We start from the raw sequence: 23,461 nt of genomic DNA on the forward strand, positions 1-23,461 counted from the left end.
AAACGGGTTCAAAAAATAGGGGTCGCCTTATACATGGAGTCATCTTATACACGGAAAAATACGCTACGTTACAAGTGATCGATCTATGTATATCTCCCAATGTGTTTATAATGTAATTTAGACCTAATATTCCCAGTGCCTAGCCATGTCAAACGTCTGCCACTTCTGTCACACATGCCACAATTCTGTGTCTTTGATTAAGACTTACTTTCGTCTCCAGTTTCAAATTCAAACTTCTGGCTATAGCCGCTGTATCCTGTTGCAGTCCTGGCTCTGATATGAAATATGTACTTGGTGGCCGGTTTGAGGCCTGTGACGATAACACTTGGAGCCTTTGACCTTGTGGAGGAGTAGCTGAGCTGCTCCTGCTCCTGAGGGACAAAAGGGGGGAAAACGATGTCAAGTTGAGTTGTGAAAGCTGCGTAATAACAATCTTTCAAAACTAAATTCTTATGAATGTCAAAGTGTGTTCAGAAAGGGGTGACAGCTATTCCACGATGTATGGCGCAACCTATACTTAGACAGATCTTAAGAAATGTTGTGTTATCTTTCATATGGCGAGAACTGTGTCCTTGTGAATTGGGTTAGTAATTAGACTGGAGACAAAATAGTATGAAATTAGTACAAAACTACATACAAAGCAAATGGCAGCAAAAATGACAGCTATATAATTTGAATAATGGACAAATTAGATTTCAATAAGGACTAATCAAGCATAACGTATAGATGTGGGAGCATTCAAATGCCCGCTACTCACTTCTACCCGCAGGTAGTGCCAAAAGGCAGGCGCTATCCGTGGGTAGACCTGTGGGTAAAAGAAAATGAAAATTAACTCTTTATTTTTATGTTTGCAAACCTGAAACAGGATCCTACTGTCTCACTGGTTTGGAAATCAGTTCTTAATGTCCTTTTAGTAAATGCAGTAGCACAAAATGTCTCACACTAATAAAGCAGCTGTTAATCTGGATTTGGCAAATTATTTAGGAAATTGCTTACTGGGTAATGTCACACATAGTGTTTTCTTTTTCCAGATATAAAAGCCTGTAGGGGAAAAGAGAACGCACACATATATTTGTGTACATTATAACGTAAAGTTCTTGCATGAGTGTGCATTGCCCAGTATATATGTATTGGAAACCTAATGTATATATGGTGAAATAAATGTGTGTGTAATCTTCACATGTTAAGATTACACACGTTAAGATCACATGTACATGTGCTTTCATCTTGACCTGTATAAGAAAATTCAAGGTCTGAATTCTCCCTAAGAGCTACCCCATATCCTCTACTGACACAAGGGATGGCAGAGCACTTTTTGGGTGATGCTTGTGTGTTTGTGTGTGTGTTTGTGTGTGTTTATAAAAGGTTTTTCTTCAGAAACTCTTTTCTGTCCAGAGGCCACAATGCAACAAAATTGCAATTTACAAACTGCATCCAACTCTGTTTTTATTGTGGCCATATTTTCTTCTGAGTTTCATGCTGGCAGAAAGAGGAGAAGGCGTCAGAGGCTATTAAAAGAACTGTGAGTGGAGGGGTGTCATTCTTTGGACCCCTGGGAAACTTTCCAAACCTGCTGTACGTGGAACTGGATGTGGAGAGTGCAACTGACTGCTGAATGGGATACAGCTGTGGGCAGCCAGAGAAAGCTCTATCCACCTTGGGCTTGCCCATAAAAAGCCAGTCTAGAGTGAAAGACTCGGGTGATATCAACAGTTTCCAAGAATCATCCCTCTTTCTGAGACCTTTGTGAGCTGTGAATCTGTTTGGGCCCTAGGTGAGAGCCAGGGATGGTGGGTAGAATCCTGGATGAGAGCTGGCAGGCCGAGAGTGAAGGTATTTCAGGATGAGAAGGAATTGATATTGGTTTATATTTATTAGTAATTTTGTGTGAAAGTAACATTTTTGTAAGACTTGCTGTTGTTTAGGTCTGTTGTTGTTTTAGTTTTCTGTACTTGCTTAGAGATTTTTTATATATATTAAGTGGTATAGAAACAGTGTAAATAAATATTAAATAAATGCTCTTGTAAGGCTCTGGGGGATTCTGTGTTGGGGCAAAACAGTTCACATGCTTAATTACGAGAAAGAAGCATATTTCTAGTTCACTAGGCGACTGCCATTGCTCTCCTTTTGTTATTTATATTTTAAAGTTTTCAAGAGATGTTCCACAATTTTTGCATGAACTACTGAAAACATATTTGTGGTACACCCCCCTCACTGCATCATCCCAAAATTCAATTTATTCATTCAAATAAATAAAATGCATTAACAGAAGGTTACACACACACACACAATATCAATTATCTACACACATACTCACAGACATTATGTGTCTCAAAACATTCTGTTTATATTCCTCATTCCTCCTTGTTATCTGTGTCAGTTGGTATATAGTTATAAGAACTATTCCATACTACTTTGAATTTTATCCTCATTTTCTTGCTTTGTCTATACCATCTGCTCATGTCAGATGCTTCCTTGACCAACAGGTACTGGACACACCATGGGGACCACTCTGATTTCCAGTGTCAAAGGGCTAGGCATTTAGCGACTATGATGATTCTATGAAATCGCATTATGTGCAGTTTGTTCAGTTCCTATGTATTAGGTACTCATCCAAGGCCAGCTCCAATCTTTTATATTTTTCTTCCTCGCCTTTAGGGTACCTTCAGTATGATATCAGAATATATGGTCCATAATTCAGGTTAGAACAAAATTGTCCACAAATATCTACATAACATAACTGGCACCCACAGGGCACCTTATGAATCCGTAATATGATAAAACAATGTTCAGAAATGTGGTGCATTAAGTTACCATAAGGCACTTTCTTCCTGATAACTTGAAAGAAATAAGGTTCATGGGAGACATGTTGGGTGGGGGCGGAGGGCAAGGAGAAGAACTAAGGAATGTTATTGTTAATAGCAGAGCTGAAGCTTTTGGATAGCACATCTTTACCATGAAGCAGCACCTCGTATATAGAATTGGCCTAACTCTTAGAATTGGCCAGACTCATAATGTAATGCCGCTGAAGTGATTTATGGCACAGCAAAGTTTTTAACCCTGCTCAGGAGGAATAGTGCATGACCACTATCTCAACAGCATAAACTAAACATAACAATTTCAATATGATTAAGTTGTGGTGCTCAGGGAAAACGAAGCACCAGAGAAAAAAATTAAATGATCTGTGATGCTCATAATTCAAAACAGGGTAGACAACATGAAAAACTGTACTATAGGGTGTCTTCAGGTTGCTATTTATTTTTTAATGAAGTCTCCAGCACATTATTACATTCTGAAATAGCAATCAACATGTAAAATGAACAAGGAAAATATAAAATATGTACATATAAATAGAATGTACAAAGGGTACAAACACCAAACAGATTATTATAAAATGATATTCCCTAAAAAGCAATTAAATTTTGCCTGCTCAACAAGTGTTAAGATTATGAGACAACTAAAGAGACAAATCAGACTCTGTTGTTTGTTTTTAATGAGGAAGGGAGATGTGTCTGGGAGGAGAGTAGGGGCAGCAATCACACTCGTTCAAGGGAGGGAGAGATATGGTGTGGGAAGTAGTGCAGGCTGGGTAAGGAGCACATGGCACAGGCAATTAGTGACTGTCCCATGTGCCAGCCCTTCTTCCAATCTTGGGATTTGTGGTCGTCCTGCCAGCCAGCCCTGATGTCTGTGGCTACTGTTGTAGAATGCTGTGTTGGCTCTGAGTAAGACTTCCCTCATCCATGATCTGATTTTGGATGAGGAGGCCAATCTAGCCTGTATCACTGAGACCTGGGTAGGTGAGCAGGGTGGAATTGGTCTCACCCAGTTGTGTCCACCTGGGTACATGGTGCAGCATCAGGGCAGACTTGAGGGGTGGGGAGGGGGAGTTGCTGTGGTCTACAGAAATTCTGTCTCTCTCTCTCTCCAGGCTTTCTGTTCAGCTTGAGGGGGGCATCTAGTCTCTGTGTTCCTGGCAACCGGGACAGATTAGGGATTCTGCTGCCTTGTTGCCCAGATGTCTCCTGTTGACAGAGCTGGTCTTAGAGGCAGTGTTGAGGACTCGCAAACTGCTGGTTTTGGGTGACTTCAACATCCATACTAAGGCAACTGTTTCCGGGATGGCTCAGGATGACCATGGGGCTGTCCCAAAATGTCCCCAACCCAACGCATGACTGCACTGGCTGCCAATTAGTTTTTGGGCCCAATTCAAAGTGCTGGTTCTGACCTATAATGCATTAAAGGAATTAGGACTGCAATACTTCAAGGACTGCATCTCCCTATATGAACTGACCTGGACCCTACGATCATCATCTCAGGGTCTTCTTTGTGTACCTCTGCCTTGAGAGGACCGGAGGGCGGCAACATGAGAACAGGCCTTTTCTATGATGACCTTCCACTTGTGGAATGCTCTCCCTAGAAACGCTTGCTTGCCACCTTCATTACATATCTTTAGACACTTGGCAAAAACATTCCTCTTCTCTCATGCCTTTGGCTAATTAAACAATCTATGGCCTTTTAAACTCTGTGTGAGACGGTTTTTAAAAATTATTTTTCTTTCTTATTATGGTATGCATTTTTGTGTTTTTTCATTGTAAATTGCCCTGTAAATCATTGGATGAAGGGCAGTATAAAATGTAACTGATAAAAATAATTAAATTGCTTGCACTAGTTTTTCACAGAAAATATTGTCAAAGTGTACTGGGATACTTTTATCACATTTTTCTTTTCTATTTTCACATTTGTCTCTAATCTGGAAAACAAATTTTGTAGCATGAAATAATGATTAAATACTGAACGTACATTTTGGCCTTTAAAGTTTTAAATTCAGTTTCCACCTAGCCCTTCAGCAAAACTGCCAACAAGAGGAGTGGGCAGAGGTAGTGGGATACAAATAAATAGTTGAGCTAAATAGCCGAGTTCTGATTAAATATCACTTTATGTATGTAGCCAGGATGAAGAAAGAAGCAAATTTGAGGTGAGTGGAGATGGGGAGCGCATGACAGTTCTCATACCTAGCAAAATGGCAGACATTTGATAACCATGGCATAGAATTATTAATGTTTATTATCTCTAAAGGGACATGGAAAAATGGATTCAAAAATGGACTCTAAATACAAAGCAGATCTAAAGTTACAAGGTTCAGTAACACTGAAAGCTTAGGCTCATGCCTTAAATAAGAATGTAATCAGGGTTAGTCAAGGTGGAAAGTGTATGCTGGAAAATACTGAAATGGCTCAAATATTGATTGCTACATTTTCCAGCTGCCGTTTAATGCTCCAGTAATGCCTGTTTTCCTACATGAAAGCTTCAGAATCAATATGTCAAATACTGTGTTGTGTATGTTTATGAAATTGGCCCAAAATAATACAAGTGATGCAGTTAATCCCAATTCCCAATGTGGCAGAGGACTGTAATGAACAAAAGGATATAAAGCAATGCTGAAGATAGTGACAATCTCATTCAACAACATGCTTTACCTACCCCAATTATTGATTACATCTTCATTCTCACTATAATCTCTAGGATCTTATAAATTTGGACTCATATTTCTTCAGTGGATTTAAATCCAGTTGTCTTAATTGAACAAACCTTTATTTATATGGCACTTTAGTATTTTAACCCCTTCTGCATTTAAGGTATTACTAACAATATTTCCCACATCAAATTATCTAGCACCACAGATTTACTGAATATCCCACAGTTCAGCGATATGGGATAATGTCTGAGGACTTCAACGATTTTGAGGTATGGCAGGAACTTTTTCATCTTAGGCTGTAAGAGCCATAACAGTTACATTTAAATATACCTGAAATAAATAAAATACCCACAAAAAGTAGCTATAAAGATAACCATCTAAGACATGTGGCTGAAGAAAGGCAGGCTACATGACCAATAATATTATTTCCTTTGTTATGTGAATCTTTGTTTTATGTATGTAGGTTCCATTGAAGTGAAAAAGAAGTGGCCAGATATGGTCCATCAGTTGCTTCTATCTCCTGAATTTTAAGGGTCAGTTCGCAATGTAGCCTGTAAAAGGCATAAACTGCTATAATGTATTCATGGATCTCTTGTTTACACAGGACAGCTTTTTGCAGTTGCAGGCATGCACGTGTCAAATGATAATTGAATTCAGGAATGCAGTGCCTGTAGTTGTGTGTATAAGTATTTAGATTTTGCCATCTTTCATCTGAAAACACGTTTATAGGAGCCTAATCCTACATAACAGCAGCAGAGCAAAAGATCAGACTTGGGGTGTCAGGACCAGCGCCAGGAATTTTCTCTTCTCCTTGCTCTGGTGCTGGAAACCAGTCCTTCTCATCCAGCACTGCTGCTCCAGTATATATTTTTGTACAACAGGAGTGTCATGCAAGGGCCTTTTCAAGACAGCAAGGGACTTGTAAGAAAGGTAGAGCAATTAGCAGTCCCATAGAGAAACTGGCCTTCTAATGCTAGCATGATCTTGTGCCAGCAAATTCCGCCGCTGTCCTCACATAGGATGCTACGTTTGCTCTATAACTGTTGCAGTGCAGCCAGGGATGGGATTGGGCGCTAAACTATGAAACTGAAAAGGTACATTTGAAAATGTGATAATAAAAGAATAGGAAGCAAACAAGGAAGGAATGTAATAATAATAATAATAATAATTTTATAACCCACCCTTAAGTATAAGGTCCCAGAGAGAATTTAAAATATACATCCCCGGTAGCAAAGGTCAGGGTATTGTACAGTAGAGAGGGAATTCCATAAAGCTGCCACAGAGAATACCCTCTCAAGACCACCACCTTCTGAGCCTCTGAGGGTGGGCCCCCTCTGCTAATCTTAATACTTGAGAGGGTCTGTGGGAAAGGAGGTGATCTTTAGGCACGGCTTTTTTTCCCCAGGGGGAACTCACTGGAACTCAGTTCCGGCAGCTCTCAGGTGGGATCTGGCAGCTCCCAGGTGGGCGCCATTGCCATTCTAAGAGAACAAGGGAGGTGTTAATGGTGAGTTCCGGCACCCCTTTTTCTAGAAAAACGCACCGTCTTTAAGGCTTTAAACACTAACATGAACACCTTGACTGGGCTTAAAAAACAACTGGTAGCCACTGCAGCTGTTTCAAAACAGGGGCTGTTTGAGTTCTAAAAGGAAATACAGCCGATAATCTGGCTGCTGCATTTTGGAGAAGTTGAAGTTTCTAAGATACCTCAAGGGCAGCCCCAGTTAGAGCACATTGAATCATCAAATCTGGAAGTTCCCAGAGCATGGAGTACAGTGGCTGGAGCTGGTGAATGAGCCAGAGCTTGAAAAAGGCACTCCTAGTCACTGAGGCCACATGAGCCTCTAGTGATAGTGTTGAATCCAGGAGCATACCAAGCTGCAAACCTGCTCCTTCCAAGGGAATGCAATCTCTTCCAGAACAGGCCATTTCCCCACCTCCTGGATGTGAAAACTCCGGACACACAACACCTCTGCCATTTGGGGATTCAGCTTCAATTTATTAGCACACATCCAGCCCATAACTGCCTCCAAGCACCAGTGTAGCATCTCAATTGCCTCTCTGGAGTCAGATGAAACAGAGAGCTAGAGCTAGGTGTCACTTGCATATTGATGATGCCAAATCTCCTGAGGACAGCTCCCAGTGGCTTCATATAGGTGTTAAATAGTATGGGGGACAAGATGGAACCCTGCGGGACACCACAGGGCAGCTCCCATGGTGCCAAACCATAGCCTCCCATAAGTACTTTGTGGAAACAGCCCTCAAGATAAGAACAGAACCACTGAAGCATAATGCCCCAGGCATCAACCTCCCACAGGGCCTCCAGAAGGATGCTGTGGTCAAAGGCTGTTGAGAGATCAAGGATATTAAGTAGGATCACACTCTTCCTTCCTTTCTCCTGACAAATGTCACCAGCTAGCCTGTACAAGGCAGTTTCACTGTCATGGTCAGGCCTGAAGCCAGAACGGAATGGATCCAAGTAATCAGTTTCCTCCAAGCATGCTCAAAGCTCACCTTCTTGAGCACCTTGCCCCAAAAGAGGATGTTCACACCTGGGTAATAGTATTAAATAAGTATCTTAACAATTTCTGAACATTACAGAAGAAATACCTACAATGCCTGTCTATTTTAGTTTGCTATCCACATATTAAAAAAAGGCATGTAGATTATGATAACCATATGCAAGTAGGTTCTGCAAATTAGTTCTGCTGCATGAACATGATACATTTTGGGTGCAGCTCACGGTACCAAATAAGTTAACTGCTGTACTATAATTGACATTCTTTTCTTGCTAGGATACACCCCCCCCACCATGGGAGAAGGAAGAACTATAGGCAAGAAGTAGTAGTTCTGGAAATTATGGAACTAAATAGGTTGGGGGGGGTATTGGGGGGAAAGCTTCAGTTTCCAAAGCACATTCACAGAAGCAGAATTTAAAATTAGATGTTTGCAAAGCGAAAAGCTTTATGGTTGTGGCCCAATTTTCCTAAATACTGGACCAGAATAGAATGATCCAGCCTTCTATAACACAAAAACAATAAGTAAGATTACTGGGATGTATTTATTCATATGTATACAGTGGCGTAGCGTGGGTTGTCAGCACCCGGGGCAAGGCAAGTAATTTGTGCAGTGGCGTAGCGTGGGGGGTGCAGGGGGGGCCGGCTGCACCGGGCACAACATCTGGGGGTTACGGTTAGGGGGCGCAAATCCACGGGTTAGGGGGCGCAAATCCACGGGTTAGGGGGCACAAATCCACAGGTTAGGGGGCGCAAATCCACGGGTTAGGGGGCACAAATTACTTGCCTTGCCCCGGGTGCTGACAACCCATGCTACGCCACTGAATTTGTGCCCCCTAACCCGTGGATTTGTGCCCCCTAACCCGTGGATTTGCGCCCCCTAACCCGTGGATTTGCGCCCCCTAACCGTAACCCCCAGATGTTGCGCCCGGTGCGGCCGGCCCCCCCTGCACCCCCCACGCTACGCCACTGTATGTATATACACATACTCAGCAAGGGGCACGTACCATTATCCATGCCCCAGCAGCCATAGCCAAGCACTCAAAAAATCCACCTTCCTTCCATCTCTCTGACAGTGCTCAATTAATGAGTTCCGATATAATGCTAAACCATGATTTGGCATTACAAGAACAAACCTGTGTGAGCTCTGTTGCTCCCATACCTCTCCCCTGGTAGCCTGCAAGGAGAAGACTGGAAGCTTCTGCTTACATTTTTGATTACAGGCAGTTTAGTGTCTTGTCCACTTGCTTCAACTTACATGCGATCTCTTTGGTTATTATTGAATTATTTCACTGCAGGCCAGTTATGTGTTTATGGAATACAGAGCTAGCCAAACCATAAGGTATTTGGTCACTAGGAAATTATAAAGGGATGTATGTGCTATTCATGTAGCAACTTTAGCATTACACAGAGCTATAGGGATAGGAGGGAATGTGAGTGACCTGGCTGTTTCCTGCATTACATTTGAAATCAGAACTCGGATATCTCTCCCACAGATAGATGTGTCAGAGTTATAGGCATCTGGGTGTTACACATTTCACAATGAGTGAGATGCATTCGGTCCTACTTTAGATATAATGGGAAAGATTGGGGGGAAAGAGAGACACTGCCACTTTCTGTCCCTGCACCAGTGTAACAGCTGTAACAGTTTTAACCTTCACATTCCTAATATAATTTTTTTGAGTGACACCATGATAATTGTTAACTACCCTGAGATCAGTAGAAGTCTGTAAAATTCTACACTGATTTTTTTTTGGGGGGGGGTGAGGGGTGTTAGGATGGCCTCACATATTCCTTGAATGTGTCAAAGCCTGCTGTTTTTTTCTGCCTTGGATCCAATGGTGCATTTCCATGAGAGGAAATGTCTTTTTGTGTGTGGAAGGGTTGCTTCTAACATAGAAAAATAAATGTTTCCATTCCAGAGAAGTTCTTTCATTTGCGCAATTCTTTGTGCAAAACTCTCTTTGCCTCTTAGGACCTTTCAAAAGCCCACTTGTTTTTAGCTCCCATATTTACTACGTCTCTTATAGAAATAATCTGACACTGCAGGGCAAGAGGCCTCCCTCTGGATAACCCAACAGTTCACGGAACAGAGCTCACAGTTTCCTTCCACACACAGGTTTTTGTATCCAAACCCCCATTTATATTTTTTCTAGGCTTTTTGTCACATACATAATCAAAACAGGGAATAGTAGAAATTTCCAATTATTTTCATTACTATAAAATGCTCCCATGCATGTCCACACAGCAACACATGGGGGGTGGGGGCAGACTTTGGTGTATTAAAGTGTAGCAAATCCACTTAAATACAGTTGTGAAATCATATATTTATATGAAAGTATCTCCTCAATTATAAATGTACCACTGCTAATTTGATATATGGTTGAACAGGCATCACACACCCTGCCTATGATGAAATACATGGCAATTTTACTTCGAAATATTTTACACTCAGGTCTGTTATTAAGATGAGCACTGTTTGTACAAGGTCACTGCAAACACAAGATGTATCAACTGAGTCAAATATCCACTATAACATAAATGTTTTTATGAGCAGCAGGTGTATTCCTGCAAAAGACTATAAAGCTATTAACTGCTCAGTAAGGAATACATAATAATAGGTTGTTAACTCAACTGCTCTGACAAGAGCAGGGAGAAAGGACACTTTAAAATCATTAGTAAGGCCTGCAGAAAATGAAGATAGTCTACACACTATGATTTTGAGGCAAGGATGGTTTTGAGTCAAAAAGATAAATGGCTTGGATTCTAAGAGAAGTTAACTTGAAGTTCACGGAAGGTAAGTTTTCTGAACTTTCCTCAACAGCTTTGCCCCCCCCCCCCGAAAAGCCTCAATGGAGGATTGGGGCCCTCCTGAATAATGTGGGGTGGAGAAGGTAAATTTCATTCCATGAATTTCCTTACATTAACATAGATTAGAATAGAAACCCGTGCCCTGCAATGTCCCCTCTTTCCTCCAAGAACAACATTGTTCTTTTTATTTTAAAAGACACACTAGAAGAGATATTTGTGATGTTTAGGAAAGTTTTTAATATTTATTCTAATTTCATTTTCTCCTAAAAAGGGAACATTGCATAAGGGAAAAATAAAAATAATAAAAATAACACTCTTAAACTGGAGGCAAACAGTTATCATAGAGATTAATGTGTATAACAGGGGCAACATTACCCTTGCTGTACACAAATATTAATTTAGTCCTATTGGTTAAATAGCTATTTCAGGAATTTGAAGCAATGCAAATATATCCAAACTGGTTTGTTGGAGACATTGGTGGGATGGGGGAGGGAAGAGATCCACTTCTATGGGGGGAGGGGAACCCTACCGAAAGTATTCAGCCTTAGTTAGAACTAAGAGAATTATACCAGACTTGGTCCTCATGACCCTCCAGTGTGCATCTGCCTTAAGAAAATATTCAGAGCATGTTCTGTTCTGGTCTAAGCAGTCATTACATGGCTGGTTTTGTTGTAGAAAGGTCAGCATTTTAACATAGCATTGGATATCAATCGGGCACTTCTAAAGATCAGCAATTCTGATAATCATTTTCACTGTTATTTTCTGTTGGGATATAATCTGCAAATGATAATTTGCTTGCAGGCATAATATTAACATTTTTTTAATGGGTACTATGGACTTATCCCAAAGGATGCTTGGTTTAGTAAAGTGTAGTTGCAATTTGTGGTTGTGCACAAAGGTCATAACACAAAACTGTGCAGGGATAGTGTACATCAAGCTCCATTCACATAAGGGGTGTTTTTTCTAATTAATTTCATCATCAGGGAATAACCTGTTCTGTGCACTAACATGTGGTAGCATAAACATTAATAATCTGCTATTATCTTTACCAGAATGTCAACCATGGTGTTTGGCATATACTATCTCAACAGCATACCATCTAACTTACATCTTATCAGTTTGCATAGAAAAAGACACTATGAAAGCAGGTTACACATATTTATTAGTGTTCATAACCATCACCATCAAGCTTCTGAAATGTCATTAACTTGTTTACTATTGTCCAGAATTAATAGGCATTAAAAACAAGTCATGTTAATTATGCTTATTAAGGCAAAAAGATGCATATTAAAGTAATGCTCTGATGATATTAGTACTTTGATCCTGGCAGGCTGTTATTTCTTTTTCCAGCGCTTCTTTCAATGACCTTTTGTCTGCGATGGAAGTACTCATGTGAAAATTTCACCAAACATTTAGATCACACATGAGCAAACTGCTACACTGTGCCTGAGTAGCCAACCGCAGCACAAACTGATGGCAAAATATGTCTACAGCCACTTCACTGTGTCCAAAATTCAGTTTGACAAGGTACTGGGACAACAGTAGGCAAAGCAGCCACATAAATGAGCTCTAGCTCATTCAAACAAGGTGACAAGAAATCTGTCTATAAAACTGCAGGCTATATATGTTGATCTACAAAAAAGGGTCAATGTTAAAAACACGATGCTTTGAGGGTTTTATTTCATTTAAGTCAAGACCTACTTTCTCATAGTACTTGATCTCGTAGTCCAGAATGGCTCCATTAGGAAAATCAGGGTCTTGCCATGAGAGGGCAATGCTGTTTTGGGAAGCCCAGTCCTTCCTGACCATACCTATCAAGGAGGGTGCTGAAAAGGAAAAGGATAACTATGGGTTAAAGACAATGCAACATATTTAGACTATCACAAGGAGGTAACTTTGGGATGGTGTCCAAAGGACATGGCCAGCAGATCACACTGGAGTTTTCAAGAGACTGGGTGGAACATGGAGAAGATAGTGCAGAATAACACATTAAGAAGTTAATTGTTCAAACGGGATTCACTCCAGAAACAGACGTGTGATCCAACAAGTTTCTGTACTACTGTATTCAATGCCCAGAGAAAGTTTATCACCACAATTTAAATTAATAGACACCATTCCTTTTGGAACTTGGTCAAATGTTGAAGTAAATATCATCTGTTCATACTTTATACTCATTATCGATATGACCAAGGGCATATAAAAAGTAGCATGACTTATAGGAGATGTGAAAAAGTTTCCTAAGACTTCTGACCCAGGTCTGGAAGCTGCAGCTGGTACAGAACAGAATCCTGTGGCATATCTGCTCTGTGGGGCAGCCTTCTGGAAGCACATTACACAGATACTAGAACAATTGCACAGACTGCCTACGTGCTGCTGAGCCAAGTTCAAGAATTCTGTATTTTCATACGAGATCCTACAAAACTTAGGACCTAGATAGTTGACAGAGCATGTGTTACAATATAGACCTACCCCACATTCTACCTTTGTGTAGGCACCAGGTGTTGCTAGAGATTGTACAATAACAGTGAATGAGAACTCATTGGGTGCAGTATTCTACTACCTTGATATTGGCTATTTTGTCCTTGCTTAGCAGCAGCTTGTAAATCTAAAAGTTACTAGCCAGCAGCACCTCTGTGTTCCTATATACTCAGACAATATTACCAGACCTAAAAGCATAATCACAAGCTTATTCCCATGCTTATCCTACAACAAGTTACTACATAATACAATTTACAGGTGTTTTATGCTGTTTGCAAAGAATAAAGAGTTCATTGTCTATGCAAAAGAATAAAAGGACATGTATCCAAAATAAAAATGCCAGCATTTAGAAATTAGTGGAAGAAATTAGGACACAATGATACTGACCTCAAGTCACCACTATTCAACAAAAAGGTTTCAAGGGAAGGCTCTATTCAATTCAGATTTAATGTATCTCTTGATTTCTTTCCCTCTACATGTGCTGAACTAGCATAAGCATAGCATATCTAGCATGATTTTACTGTATATGTTGTTGTGATTTAATTACTCTGTCTTATTTTGCATCCATTTGGGATCTACACAGAAACATCACACCCCCATGGCTACCCAATAGCTCCCCTGTTTGCAGTTTTATTTGCTTGCTTGCTTGCTGCTGTATGTATGTATGTATGTATGTATGTATGATGTATGTATGTATGTTTCTCTATATATCTGTCAAGTGAGGATGCTACTTTGTTCCCTTGATGAAGTGGGCACTTGCTTATGCCCCAATAAATCTATTAATCTTTAAGGCGCCACAAGACTCTTTGTTTTTTTTGCTGCAACAGACTAACACGACTACCCCTCTGGAATTTGTTACCTTGCTATAGCCATCTGCCAACACACAGTTCTCCAATTACTTTTGAGAATGCCATCTGGAATTGTCAAAGGCCTTGCCAAAGTCACATTATATGCACTGCATTCCCTTTATCCATCAAACCAATTATTCTGTCAAGGAGGGGAATGAGATATGGTTAGTGATTTTTCCTGCTCCGCCTGCCTCAAGTGGTGGGAAGTTCAGAGCTGTCTTTTAAGTAGAAAAAACAGTGGAAAGAAACCTATGGTGTCTATATCTGATCCTTTACAACATACAGGTTGGACACGCATGGTCATCACACACAGAAAACAGAACTATCCTACCCAATTAACATTCACACAGCCATCACCAATCCCACCCACAGTACAAGAAAATCTAGCTAACTCCCAAAACTCCGACACTGAATTCCTTTGCTCCACCCTACAAATGGCCAACAGGCCACTTAAAATATTTTTAATTATAGGTCTATCAGAGTGCCTTTAAATAATTTTTTTAAAACCTGCAATGTTTTCTCCTTTTTCATTATACATAAATCCAAATCCACCATCCATTCCATGATGCTATAAGAATTTCCCCAAGCAATACAGCTAAAATATATAGACATGCAAACAAAGGACTCAGATTGTTCTTAGCATAATTGAAAACTTTCACTAAATACTCAGTTCACTCCCCAAACCTGAACCCATCAAATCCAGGATGATTTTACAGCACAGCCTATGTATGCTTATTCAAAAGTAAAACCTACTTTGTTCCATGGCACTTACTCTAGGTCAGAGAAGATAAGTTGTCAGTCAGTGTAGAAAACACTGAGTTGAATTGATCAATGGTCTAACTTAGTATAAGGCAACTTTCTATGTATCTGTATCGCAAAATACAATATATTTAAAGAAGCAATACTTAGCAACTCTAGACCCCTTTGGTCCAATGAGCTAGTACAGCTAACCCTCCTGGACCCATCTGATACTTCACCCATACCTTTTCACTGTTCCTATTCCTCAAATGTTGATATCTCTTAGGGCTTCTTTACTATTAGATCCATCAAACTTCCTTCATTCTGTCCTATTTATTGAGCAAAACTATGTCCACCGTGGCAATGCCAGGAATACACATCTGCAGCAAAATTTTTCTCTCTATGAAGTGCCACTGAAGGTTTGCAGTCCTTGATGTGACCTCAGTCCTGCTTTACAGGAACTTGAAGACCGCTGACTGTTTTGGTTTGAAACTGCATTTTTTTTTTATACTGACCTTTTCAGTTGTTCTCTTATAGGGATGGGGGTAATTGATGAAGTCAATATCAGGGACTGTTTTTCATACACAAAACATTTTCTCTTGCCTGTTTTTTTCCTGGAAAGATCACTTGTGGAATTCACCGCAGACAAAGACCCAACTATGCAACGCACCAGAAACCTTGCAAAAATGAACTGAATCACCCAGCCACAATCAGGATCCAATGGCAGATCAAACATGCACTGTTCACCAGAAAAAGGACATCCAAGTTGATACTCAGTCTTATGGAAAGCAAGTGTGGAGTCAGCCAATCATGATTTACCATGGCAATACCATCAAATACAGCTTTTCTGTGGCAACTAATCCTCAGTCCATTTTCATAATAATGATTGAAAACACTACCCTATAAATCTGGGTTATCATGTTGCAAGTCTTTATACTCTTTATATTCGGGAATGTGGAGCTGGGGCAAAGAGACACAGTATGCAAAAAACTATGTTGTCACACCATATTTTCAGACTTTACAGCAAGGAAGGTTATTTTTGATGGCATCTCTATAGCAAGTGTTATGTATCCTGTACTGTAATACGTTGGTAATCATTGCAGGATGATTTGAGACAAAAGTGAGTTTTCTGAAGAGATTCCAAAGTGGTATGGTCATTTTTCTACCATAGTTTTGGCAAGTCAGGTTTTTTATGTCACCATGCAGTAAGAAAAATGTTAAACTGAAATCCTTGATGTTTTGTATGTTATAGCCAGTCACCAAGTTTTAAAAAATGACTTCATTCCCAGGTAGGAAGTTCCTGATTATTTATTTCCTGGCTTCTATGATCCTTTTTCTAAACCGTAACACTAAAAGACTTTATTTCTGGTCCAACACTATAATTTTTAACATATCCATTGGTCAAAAAAATAACACCACATTTGATAGGAATCAGGCTGAAAATATAATATAAGAAGTGCTTCTTCTAGTCTAGTGATTGTGCACCTTACACATGGTACAATAATGACCTATTTCTATTTTCAGATGATCATCTCAAAACCAATGATAACAACTGAAAGGTACATAAGTAAACTGCACAGAAAAGAGAGGAGGCAGGAGGGCAGGGGGACAACTTGTTTCCTTGGTAAGAGCATATGGTCAGGTGAAGAAGAAAGGTAAATTGTTGGCAGAAATAAATATTACCAAACACTGTTAATTATAAAATGTGTTACACAACTTTGTGCACTCTAACTTTGCAATTGAGGTTTTCAGCAGAAATGTGTACTTTCAGTGCTGCCAGAAAATACTATTATTCTTATAAGAAATGCCTCAACCTTTATTTCTATAACTGGATTACAATGGCTATGAAGTTTGACAGTAAGTATAACGTTATCTCATATATAGCAATAAATAGAGTCTAAGGTCATTCACAGACTAGACTTGAGAAAAATGCTATTTCAATTCACTGCTGCAAAACTATTTATTTCATTTGTTATTTTTATAAAGTCTGCAAGGAAGAGTAATAGAAAGACAGAAAAAGAAAACCATTATATTCTTAGCAACGGGACACAAAATACTGGAACACAGTGATACACATGCTGACAATCTGTTCCAGGCACAGAAGCTCCAGTGCATGCATGGAACTCCTCTGCCTGAAATGTTTTTCTATTCATTTCAATGGAATTGCGTTTCACAGAGAAATGAATGGGCCTTACTGTCAGGGCTGGGTGATGAGGAGTTGTGGAAGGTGCCAGCTGGAGAGCCCGTTAGGAAAGCCACAGAGGAGGAAGGCTCAGAGCCAGGGGAGTTGGTGGTGGGACACTGAGCACAGGTCAGAGGATGAAGAAGTGGTAGAATGGTTGAATGCTGAAGAAACAACAGTTGTTCGCCCCCTCCCTGCCACTGACCTGCTTCCTTGCCCTCTCCCTTCTTCCCCCCTCTCACCTTCGCGGTCTTCAGCCTCCTGCTCATGAGACACTGCATCTCCAGACGCCACACAGCCTAGAGTGGCCTCCAGAAAGTCACTCCAGGCCTCGCCGCATCGGGAGATGCTGCACAGTCTAGAGCGGCATCCGGGAAAACTGGGGCATCCCAGATTGGGATCAGAAGCTGGGGAGCTTCTGTAAATTCAAGATGTCCTAATTAAATTGAGACACTTGAGGAGTCTGAGATGAAACAGAGGCAGGAAGCAATTCAGACTCTGGACATGAAGTTGGGAAGGAGGGGCCAGAGGTGGCAGAAGGATCCATGGAGCTTGCCTCCTACTGTAGCAAGCCCCGTCTCCAAGGTCTTGAAGAGCCTTGCTAGCAGCAGAACAAAGAGCACAGATAGTTCCTCCCAGGTGCAGCTTAAGGCTGCTTGGGAGATATTAGGCTGGGGAGAAGACTGAGGGAGAAGTAGGAAGCACAGGTCACCAGTCCTTTTTAAAAAAATAATTTTGATTAGTTTTCAATTACAGTCCAATAAAACCTCATTATAACAATACCAATTTATAATACAATTATTAATACCAGTTGTTCAAATACCGAATTATATAACACAAATAGTCAGTCCTGGTAACTGTGTTATTGGAGGCCAGTCTTACATGGAGGTTTCTCTGCTTATATACTGCTTTCTTGAATAAATAATTAACTTTACTGCTCGTCTCTGAGTCTCCATGCTGACCTGCAGCTGAACCAGCACTGACACTTACATGTGAATATATACAAATCTCTGGATCAACAAGCCAAAGAATCCATACTACTGGATTTAATTGAATGCATATTTCATCCTAGGATAAATCATGAAGGTGTCCATTTATTTTAATAATAATAATAATAATAATAATAATAATAATAATAATAAATAGTAGGCTTTTTAACTGGATTTTAAATCTGGCCTGTAAATTATTTCATGTTACCTCTATGCTAGGAAGCTGTTTCTAGACATTGTTTGTTTGTTTTTAATTATTATTGCATATTGTGTTTTTATTATTTTGTTGTAAGGGGACTTTTATTTATGCACAGCTATATAAATTTATTATTACACATAATTACATAATTTGGACATATTCATACAAAACACCATGCAGTTCATGAAAAATATACAGAGCAACGCTGCCCCCCAACTGATAACAGCTTTGGCAGCATACTAACAAAAACATCATCACTGTAGCGCAACAAAAGCTTTGGGGGTGGAGGAGAGTTGAGTTTTTACTTGGCAGCAAATATATGTCAGTGAAGACACCTGACAGACATCACTGAGGAGTTTTCACAGATGGGGGGGCAACTCAAAAGCCCCACCCCATGCTATCATCCTCTGAGCCATTCTCAGAGAAGACACCTGAAGCATGGCCTCATATTGAGATCTAATGGTCTGGGTAGGTTCATATTAGGAGAGGTGTTCCAGAAGATATTGGATCCTAAATAACAAACAGCTTTATACATCAAGGCCAGCACTTGGGCTCAGAAATATGCAGGCAGCCAGTGTACCTGCAACAGAACTGGTGTTATATGATCTATTTGCATTGAATGTGTGTCAACTCAACAGGTTAGGCTTTTTAAAGCCTTTGCATCTAGCAATTGGGAGCTTAACCAAAAGCTTAATGGGGAGTGATTTTCAGGGGAAGGAAGGTTAACCCTCTTCAACCCTCTCCCCCATCATTCACTCACAGCAGTTAAGCACCAGTGGAAGCTTTTTATTTAAAGATGAATTTCTGTAAGGGGTGAGGCCAAAGAACAGAGGGTGTGGCTGAATGAAAGAGGCCCACAGAGGTTCCCCACTATGCACACATACATGGGAGTTAGTCCTAGTCTCTGCAGCATACTTCTGAGTAGAAGCATAGACTTGCACTGCAGATTTTCTACACACATAATTTTATTTACATGCCGCCTTTCCATAGTTCAAACCATGCTCAAGATGGATTACAATGTGGAAAAAAAAACCTGTGAAGGAATAGTGGTTAATGAATACACTTAGCAGATGTTAGCACTTGGAGGCTGGAAACACAGTCTATGTAAAACAAACACATCAGAGCCTGGCTTTCAGTTACCAGTGGCTGCAGCATATTTGGAAACGCTCAGTGTTTTGCTGACAGCATAATTGGCACAGAAGCATAGGGACTAATAGATAATAAAGCTTGATTAGAAATGGTCTCACCGGGACGAAGCAGGAAATATTTTAGGTATACTGTTATTTCAGGCAAGAGGTCATTTTCACAACCTACACTATCTCTTGAATCATTGGATAAGGAGTGTAGTAGCCTGCCCTAACTTTTGATTGATTCATTTTCCTTTTTTAACTCTTTAATGAGCATTTTTTCCTTGGGCCCTTATCACTATGGCACAGAACATTCATATATTTGGTTGAACTGTATCTCCTAAGATGCAAAATAGGCTCCCATAGGAGGTGCAGCTTGTGTTGACATTTTATACTTTTAATTGGCAAGTCAATTTGCACCTTTTTACCCAGATTTTGGGTGGGGTGGAGAGGTGCTGTTTTTCCATTAACCTCTGCTTTTGAGCCCTGCTGTTTTGTTGAATTTACTGTGATTTTTAAGTACTTCATTTTTAAATTTCATGTAATCTGTCTTAAGACCTTTGGTAAAGCATTTTGGCAGGCTTACTTGGTGTTGTTTTGGAATGGGGAAGGAAACATTCAATATTAGCTCCTTACCCAAACAAAGGAAACAATGCTGCCATTCATAATCACAATGTAATAATAAATTTATTATTTATGCCCCACCTATCAGGCTGGGCTGCCCCAACTGCTCCAAGTGGCTTCCAACAAATATAAAAACATAATATGGATATACCGGCATGTTGCTTGTGCAGCCAGGGCATTTTATAAAGATGACCAGCATGCATCTAAATCATAGGGAAGGGAGAAACAGAGTCTTTGTTTAAGAAACACACACAAGATGGTAGAAAGGGAAAGATAAACCTATTAGTAAAATGAAGCTTTAAGATGAAAATAGTTATTAGAGATGCTACTTTCACTGTCTGGGAAAACACAGTGTAGGAGAGCACCAGCTCAGCTTCAGTGCCTTATCCAAAGTCCTCCCTCTCTAAGGGTCGAACCAGGAACACCTTTCCCAAGCTTATGCTCCAGAAGCATATGAAAAATGCTTTGTGTTGGTGCAGAACCCAGACCCTCCAAGTGTCCCTATTTTCCAGGGACATCCCTGATTTAGAGGACCCACCCTGGTTTCTGATTTGATCCTGAATTGTTCCACTTTTCCTTAGAATGTCCCCATTTTCATTGGAGAAATGTTGAAGAGTTATCCAACCCCTGAGCCGTCTGGAGGCAATCCTGTAGAGGTCAGTTTGTTTTAATGTTGATTTTGAAAATGTTTTTATACATGTTGAAAGCTGCCCAGAGTGGCCGGGGTAACCCAGTAAGATGTGTGGGGTGTAAATAGTAAAACGATCATTAAGGAATGGAACGTCCCTATTTTCATTGGAGAAATGTTGGAGGGTATGACAACCTAACTGTAGGAATCCAGAGATCCCGTAAGAAGTGTACAAAGTGTCATAGTTGACCATTTAGTAGTACACACAATGAAGGAGCATATTACAATATAATTGTTCTATTATTGAAGGACATGCTTAAATGTTACATTGCAAATGGGCCTCTCGGAATGTCTAGCTTGGGCAGATAGAGATAAGGAACAAGGATTTCTTGTAATACCAGGATGAGGGAGGTTGCAGGAAGGAGGGAGAGAAGACCAAGACCTTATATGGTAATAGGAACTTATTATAAGTTTCGATTTCCCAGAAATCAGGTGACTTACAAGAGATCAGGTGGTATTCTATTTTGCAAATCTATATAAAGGGGCGCACCCTGACTACTGTGTACAGGTTGCGTACTGATCGCCCTGTGCCTTTGTTCTGCATATGCACTTCAAATAAAAAATCCTGTTAATAACCTGCAAGAGTGTTTTGCCGCTTTGTGTGAATCTGTGCTTCAGGGACCCAAATAGCAGATATGTGTGGTCCTTCAATAATAGCACACAAGAAGATCATAGCTCTATTTTTTTTATAAAAAAATTTGCATACTGCTTATACTTAGGCCAATTATAAATGCTTTTAAATTAATTAATCAAATAAATAGATGTGGCTGTAGGTGACCAGAGATTAAAACACCACTAATTAATGTATTATATTGCCCTTCTGACCAACTTCAGTACAGTGGTACCCCGCAAGACGGAAAACCCGCTAGACGAAAGGGTTTTCCGTTTTGGAAGTGCTTCGCAAAACGAATTTCCTATGGGCTTGCTTCGCAAGACGAAAATGTCTTGCGAGTTCCTGCGGGTTTTTTCCCCTTCCCCCCCTTTTTCCCAAGCCGCTAAGCCGCTTAACAGCTGATCCGCTAAGCCGCTTATCAGCTGATCCGCTAAGCCCGCTAAGCCGCTAATAGCGCTAAGCCGCTAAGCCGCTAATGGGCTTGCTTCGCAAGACGAAAAAACCGCAAGATGAAGAGACTCGCGGAACGGATTCTTTTCGTCTTGCGAGGCACCACTGTACAAGGAAAAAATCAGTGCTAGTTGTGTATGCAGTGCTTTGGATAGGAAAGCATAACTCCTGCCCCATCACAATCATTTTATGTTTATAAATAATAACTTTATCCTTACAAATAGTATCTTAAAAACTACTTAGATCCATTACAGTTTACTGAAGTATATAATATACTTTATATTCTTTTAAAAATACATTTTAATATCCTCTTTTTGTAGCTAGAAGTTCGTCTTTTAAATTTCTTTCCCTTATTTTAATTTTGATTATAGTTCCATGAAAAACCCCAAAGCATGCGGCAGAGATTCATCTTCAGAGATTAATGCACTCCTAAATTTGCAGAATAGTTGAAACATTATGTTTTTAAATTATGTTCTGTATGCTTTATGATGACTTATTTTTAATGAACCCAATGGCACCTGAAGTACCATCACCAACAAAATTCCTACCATTTCACTGATTTAAAAATGGCCTAAGAGTCATTGTGTTCCTACAAATAAACTTAATAAATCTTGTACTATTCACTGAGGCAACAAATAAATAATGAATTATTGATTCATCACATGTTCTGAAGCACATAATTCAGCATTATTCAGAAACATTCTTAGGATAAAAACATGCTTTTGAAAATAACTACTATTTTTTAACAGATTTCAATTTACTACAGCACTCAGTGATAAGAAATGGACAAGATCTATGTTATTTTCAAAGTAAACTATAATTTATTCACATGAAACTAAATTTCCTCCTTTAAAAATCTTTAAGAAGATGAAGATTGTGAATAACTCCTGTGGATTTTGGACAGCAGGTTTTAAAATCTGTTAACTACCACTACTTTTAAAAAGATTTCATACTGCACATTTTTACTTAACTTAGCTCTTTTCCAAAACATGATTTACATGTGGTATACAACATTATGTAGTATGCCCTAGATCATTAAGCATGTCTTATCTGAACAACTTCTGAAACACCTCAAGAGCTGTATTTTATATTTTATGGAGCTAGTGCACTCTATTCTCCTTTATCTTATGAGGGGTTAGAATGCCCCTATACGTTTGACTTGATGTTTAGAAGGGGATAACTTCAAACTTCAAACTTTCTAAGTCTCTCTCTCTCTCTCTCTCTCTCTCTCTCTCTCTGTGTGTGTGTGTGTGTGTGGTTATTTTCTGAAATGTTTCTGGCCACAAACATGTAAAGTGAGTCAGAGCTCTGTCTGGGTTTAATGCGTTATACAAGAATCTGAAGTGCAGTTATATAAGATAGTTTCATAAATGGAAAACAGCAAAGAATAATCTGACATCAAACACTTAATACTATTTGATAAAGCTTTCTTAAGATATGCCAAAAATTTATCTATTTATTTATATAGCTATCACATATACCACTAAATAGAAACAATATATAAGCAGTTCAAAAAAGAAACATATAAAAAACGGACGTATGTATCCAAGTATAATGATTAAAAATAATTTCCTTTTTTGAAAACAACACATTAAAAATGTCAGTCCCATGCTCCTCAAGTTAACAGACTCCTCCAAGGTGCAAGGAAAGACCATGTTCAGTTGCCAATGTGGAAATAAGTGTGTGTGGTCATGTGTGCAGTGGGCGGACAGCGTCTTG

At 39.7% G+C, this 23,461-nt stretch overlaps 1 protein-coding gene across 4 annotated transcripts in view; it reads right to left on the minus strand.

The window, feature by feature from the left end:
* The window catches only part of EPHA6 (EPH receptor A6), a 344,313-nt gene that overhangs the window by 104,085 nt on the left and 216,767 nt on the right, over positions 1–23,461 (minus strand). For 2 of the 4 annotated variants that reach the window (XM_083611506.1, XM_083611508.1), the window contains exons 6-8: positions 12,508–12,632; positions 758–805; positions 209–371 (exon numbers count right to left, since the gene is read on the minus strand). In XM_083611506.1, coding sequence (XP_083467632.1) covers positions 209–371; positions 758–805; positions 12,508–12,632 — 336 coding nt within the window. The remainder of the gene's footprint in view (positions 1–208; positions 372–757; positions 806–12,507; positions 12,633–23,461) is intronic. The other 2 variants (XM_083611507.1, XM_083611509.1) reach the window with 1 other exon arrangement.

Source organism: Podarcis filfolensis (assembly GCF_964270895.1).
Source record: "Podarcis filfolensis genome assembly, chromosome: 4".
In the NCBI taxonomy this organism is placed as follows: domain Eukaryota; kingdom Metazoa; phylum Chordata; class Lepidosauria; order Squamata; family Lacertidae; genus Podarcis; species Podarcis filfolensis.